General features: G+C 37.2%; 1 protein-coding gene across 1 annotated transcript in view; it reads left to right on the top strand.

The window, feature by feature from the left end:
* The first annotated feature begins 249 nt into the window (after positions 1-249).
* Positions 250-6,000, top strand: part of LOC149840860 (polyphosphatidylinositol phosphatase) — a 28,693-nt gene continuing 22,942 nt past the window's right edge. The window contains exons 1-3 of the mRNA XM_090004568.1: positions 250-340; positions 710-841; positions 4,533-4,747. Of these exons, the coding sequence (XP_089860694.1) occupies positions 253-340; positions 710-841; positions 4,533-4,747 (435 nt within the window). The 5' untranslated portion in view covers positions 250-252. The remainder of the gene's footprint in view (positions 341-709; positions 842-4,532; positions 4,748-6,000) is intronic.

Raw genomic sequence — 6,000 nt, 5'->3', positions numbered from 1 at the left:
TTATACTAAGCCCGGATCCAACCTGAGTGCCAATTAAGATTTTCAAATTTTCAATGTAGAAAACTTAAAATATTATTTTTCTGAGTATGGACGACCATGGCCTGGGGGAGGTAAGTTTTATCGGATCCGAGTATGGTTTTTATGAAAGATCCGATCGGTTCCGGATCCGAACCCAACACCAGAACACCTCAGTAAAAACTCTCTCTCTCTCTCTCTCTCTCTCTCTTCTCCTCTGCGTACAGAGCCAGAGAGATGCCACATCCAGGACAAGGAGTTAGCAAAGGATGGCGAAGACTACTACTATTTCTCCCTCTTCTCTTCCTGCCTCTCCTATTCTCAGGTACGTTTTCACACCCAACACGACGCCTCTGCATCGCACCATCCTCTTCCCCACCCCCCCTACAAATTCTCATTTTTGCTTGCATCTCATGTGATTTGAAATTACATGTAATTTTCCATCTCATGTTATTCAAATCACAGGGTGGATAACGTGATTTGGAATCACATGAGAAGTGAGTAAAATGGCTTGAAATGCGATCTCGAAGCTCACTGCCCCGTTTTCTCACGTCTGCTTGCTTGTGAGAAATGGGGTAAACGAGAATAGTTCTCACCATTGTGAAAGAACAATTTTCATTTGGGCCCAAGCAAACGTGCATAAGATTCCACGTTCTCCTGATTCCATTTTGCTTGTTCCACACTTCTTTCTCAGTAATGCAGGTGGAGGAATTCCATGATTCCAAGAACGTGGAAGAGCGCAGTAAGCAACCCATTAAGAAATTTCATCATCTCGTCTTTGGGTCTGCGGCAGGGCAGGGCTTGCCTGGGCGGATTCAATGCGATGGTAATCCTTTTTCCTGAGATTCCATTTTAGTTTTGGTTGCAGGAGCATCTTGATATATTCTTTTGTTGCTATTCCATTTTCTTTCCGTGTTTGGCGAGAAGAAGAGCTCGAATCCTGGTGGGGTTTTAACAATTACAGTCATTTCTAGATTGAAAACATTAGATAACAGCTTTCTGTTGATCTTTCCCTCCACTTTTTGTTGGGCATTCATTTTTTTTATCTTGTATTAAATTGTGTAGGTGTTAGCTGTTGATTGTATGGGTGTACAATGGTTGCCCCTTTGAAAGCATTACGCGTTAAGAACCTTACAGTAAAGAACGTGTGATTTTGAAGCTCGATTTGCGATGAAATGTAGTTTTTCTCTGAATTTTACTGAGAAATAGTTTTTCATGGTCATGCTTTTCAGTTAAATCCTATGTGACTTCGAGCTATAATTCTGTGAAGCATAATGGTTGCCCCTTTTCAGTAATTACTTAATGGATTTTTTTTGGAAAGCATTTAAACATAATGGTTTGTGATTTATTTTTGAGATTGTGAACAATGGTGAAACATTTGAGCAAGATATTGTGATGATGGAATTAAGTTGGTGAGTTGTAATTCTGTGATGGTGATGTTCTGCTTCTACTATTGGTTTGTGGTAGAAAGTTGGATCATGAGGTGTACTCTAGAATGACATAAGCAGCCATTGCTTATGATTGAATGGGGAGTTCCAGTCACAATCCCCAATGGCTTTACATTGCACAACAAAGCCCACAAGTCACTGTTAGCTATTATGTACCTTCACAGGTTGCCCTTCCTCAGGATAGCATGCATAGTTAAGTCATAGGTGCAACTCCGTCTTCCTGATTGTACTATCTTCATTCTTTTAAAAGTTAAATGAAAATGAAAAAGGTGTGGAAAAGGGATCCCTTTCAATCCACATGTCAAACACCCTCTCTTGGTTGAGGTTGAGTCAATCTCATGCTGTTGAATGTGGCAGCAAGGTTTTCATGATTAATTCGAGCTCGATTAATAGAGACTTTAACTAAGTTGATAATAAATTTAGAGTAGTGTATTTTTAACTCATGGCACCCACACTGGTTGTTGGAAGATCCTGGTAGAACACGGTGGCCAAAAAACAAGATGTTGGAAAATTGAGATCCCAAACCTAGAGGTATTTTCTTAAGATCGCTATCTTTAGAACTTCAATCTCCACATTTGGGATTTCCGAATATGTGTGCTGGGATGTTGTGCGATTGAGTCCCCCGGATACAACTAGGCTTGAACCTCAAGAGTGTAACTGCTTCACAAGACCAAATAACCTCTCCCACACACGAACTTGCAAGCCGAACAAGAGTCAAAAGGATAGAAAATGGGAAAAGCTTAGAATCAGAAAAATCTGATCATAAACAAGTTGTGAATGAAGAGTTTTATAGACTTAGGAAGACAACGTTTTTGGCTGATAAATAAATTTAAATGGCCATAAATAAATCTAATGGTCAAGGACCTCCAAAACTGTCCAACAGTCACAAAGGCTCATAAAAACCTTTAAATGCTCTCAAACAAGCCAAAGAATATATAGAAACCGAAAGTCAGAGCAGCCAATGTTGGTTCGGTAAAAAATAGTCAAAAGTGGGCTTGGATCGGTCAAAACAGTTCTAAGCGCCTCACGCTGTTGCGAGCATGCAAAGTGAAAAGTGCGCATCAATGCCACATTGCACTTCAAGCACCCTTTGTGCCCAAACGCCCTTACGTGCACACGCGCTCCTGTGTGCACAGTCAGTGTGTCCGTTCCTACGTATTGCCCAACAACGCCTGCAAGCCACCATAAGACACAAGAGTTTTTCAAAGTATAACTAAATAAAAAAACTCTATTTAAACCCCCAAAAGTTTCTCTCCCTCCTAGATATGTGACTAAACAATTTTCAAAGGAATTTGGAAGGAACAAAAGAAAGGAATCATTAACTTATAACATGCATGTGATTAAGTACTTTCCCAACATAGAAAAGAGTCTATTTTGAAACTTTTTCCAACAGATTCAACATTTCATTATGTCTAAACTTTTTACAACAGATCATTGGATTCCTCACAGTGGAGATATGACCAACTTGCGGTGAAACATTTTTAGGAAGAAGCAACAGACAACAATCACCCTTTGACTTGTTACCTCTTGCATGCCCTCTTTCTTCAAATGAATTATTCTATGTCACACGGACACTCCATTTTGCCCTCCGTACCTGTGTCGACACACGTCAACACTTGGACGTGCCATTTTACCCTCCATACATACAAGTTTGTATTCAATTTATAATTATATTTTCATTTTATAACTTTATATTTTAGATATAGCATATATATTTAGATTATATTCAGTTTATTTTGAATTTATTTTATATTTATGTGATATTTAATATATATATATATAGCCGTATCCCCGTACCTACATTTTTTGAAATTTCCATGTCGTACCCTCCGTACCCGTATCAGTACCCATGTGACATAGGAATTATTTGATTGGCTTCTTCCTCGACCACTTGCAGTAGACAGTTTTAAAATTTGTTGGGTTGTGTTCCTGTTGCTTACCTTTTTCACTGCTAACATGCCCCCTTTCATACTTAAGAAGAATAGGCTCCAAACCCTCCAAAGAGAGCAACTGTGGTTGGCATGAGATACTACTAATATCTGATATTTAAAACCTAATCCAGGCAGGATTTTTTGCACCTTATCCTTTTCCAAAATTAAGGTGTCTAATAAGATCTAATTGGTCTACAATGCCCTTTATCCTGTTTTTTATGATTGAAAGATCTTTTCTTTAACTCGGAACTATGTATGTGGCTGCTGCCCTATGTCACATGGGTGCGGGTGCGGGGGCGCGGCACTTTCAAAAAACTTGAGTGCGGGGATGCGGCAAAAATATAAAAAATTATATATATATAAAGTCCACAAGTTGGACATAAATAACCCTGGGTGCGTTGACTGCACCCAGGGTCAGGTTGACCGCATCGGGTGCGGGTGTGACGCGGGTGCAGCACCTAGTTGAAGAGTCCCTGTGACATAGCTGCTGCCCCATCTCCCTTCTTGGTCTTATTCTTCTCAAGAAATTTTGGCGGAATAGATTTAGAACCATACATGTGCCCCATAACATCGGGAATATATAGGGTTATGTAGCATCTCTGGATGAAATGGTTCAAGTCAACTTCTCAAGCACCAGCTGAGGGAGGAAAGATGAACTAGTGGGTAAAAGGAAGAGAGTGTCCATGATCTAGAAAAGAACATTGAGAAAAAAAACAGAAAAAGGATTGTTGCAACTATTGAGAGAGACCACAACAAAATAAATTGCGAGATTAGGTCATGGAGGCTACATGAATTTTATTGCTCTAATACCATCTAAGATTAGGAAGAAGAGCTCAAGGGGAACATGTTGCATAAGAAGATAGAAGTTCATGGTTTCTTTATGTGGATCATCTCTTATGTTTCAATTTACACTGACAAAATATCCTTACATATACTTTGCAATTACAATGTAACAACATTACATGTAAATTTAAATACTGCCACAAATTTGTGTTTTTTTAACTTGAAGTTTGGAGTTACAATGGACATCACTTCCTATAAGCATGGTGTGTGCTGGGAAACATTCCTCTGCACTTCAATCTATGCTACTGCCTGAAAAAACATTGCCTCAACTGGAAAATATTTTTGGTTTGCCCAGGTTTTAAAGCTATTAACAAGACAAGGATTTTGCCTTCATCTTGCTTTCTTAAATTTCAAGAGAGCACATCAGTTGTCACCTTTTTTGTGGTGTACAATCATTCTTTATTGAGAAGTGAAGAAAAATTTTCAGACATGGTAACTGTTGGAAACATCTCATATGATAAAGCGGGAAGGTCGTTGGCCATTCTCAATGTTTTCATCAACTTTATCCAGGTATGTAGCTTTTATATTTGATTCATTATTGATTGTTTCATGAAGATTAATTTGGAAAATACCTTGAGAATGTGATATTATGGTGGAAAAGAAGCATTGCTGAGGTGCTGTCCAATTATTTTGCCTCAATATTATTATAAAACAATTCAATAATTACTTTTTCCTTCCCTCTATTTATAGGCAATGCCTCTGTCTTCTGATCTAATTGACTTCACTTAATGCTTTTGTTTTATCCACTCTTCTAGAGTTGTCTTTATTAATTACCAATGAAGTCACTGATAGGGATTTTATATTGAATACTGAAACCATGTTTTAATATATCCTCCTTGTTCAAATTTTCTCAGTATGCAACCATCTCCACAACTTTGCTTTTGTCTTAAGACAAAGATGGTGCAAAAGAATAGGCTTTTTATGAATTTAACTAGTTGCCAAACTTTTTGTTCGTCTATCATCATATAGGCTAAATCTTATCTTCTGTTTTTTTTTTGAAATTGAACAATCTTCTATCTTTTAATTTTTAATGTTAGCTTTTAGAACTTTTTTCCTGTTTTTTGTTAGTTGTGCTATTAAAAAATGTTATTATTTGAATTGTTCTATTCAAAAGTTTTGTCATGATGTCAATCAATGAGCTTGATTTCACTTGAATGCACCTTATTCAATTTCAGACATTAAATTTGAACAATTCTAGGGTCATAGAAGTTCTTATGTACATTATGTTAGCACTTTCAGGTTATTATACTGGAAGTTTGTTGATTACAGCATTTTCCTCCAAATAAATCGATAAATGCATATATAAGAGTTGATAAACACAAAACACCCCTAACAATGTAGCAAAATTACACAAAATAAAAGTCATGAAACAATCCCTTGAAAATTTTAGCAGGGTTCCAAATACCTAATGGACTTGCTAATGGCAAATATATCTCTTAGGTACTTGTATACTGGTTTCAGCCAAAACTTGGACGTAGTTTTAGTTGTTTCAGCTCCTCAACGTTGATAGTCATCATCATTCAGTCTTCATTATCATTTCCTACATTCTTCATACTTGAACACTGGTTTGCGCTAAATTGGATGTAATATCCGTACTTTTGCACATTACTGTATCCTTTTTTCCCTTAATGTTGATGTAGTTTGAATTAAAACTTCTTGCATTTTATTTTTCTTTGACACCTATTAGCTTGGAATTAAAAGCTTAAACTCTGATGCTAGTTATAATTTTGTTAATTCATCCATGCTGGAATCATGTTGCTCTA

This window comes from Nuphar pumila, chromosome 4 (genome assembly GCF_984573655.1).
Source record: "Nuphar pumila chromosome 4, dmNupPumi1.hap1.1, whole genome shotgun sequence".
Classification (NCBI taxonomy): domain Eukaryota; kingdom Viridiplantae; phylum Streptophyta; class Magnoliopsida; order Nymphaeales; family Nymphaeaceae; genus Nuphar; species Nuphar pumila.
This window is presented reverse-complemented; position numbering and strand designations above follow the sequence as displayed.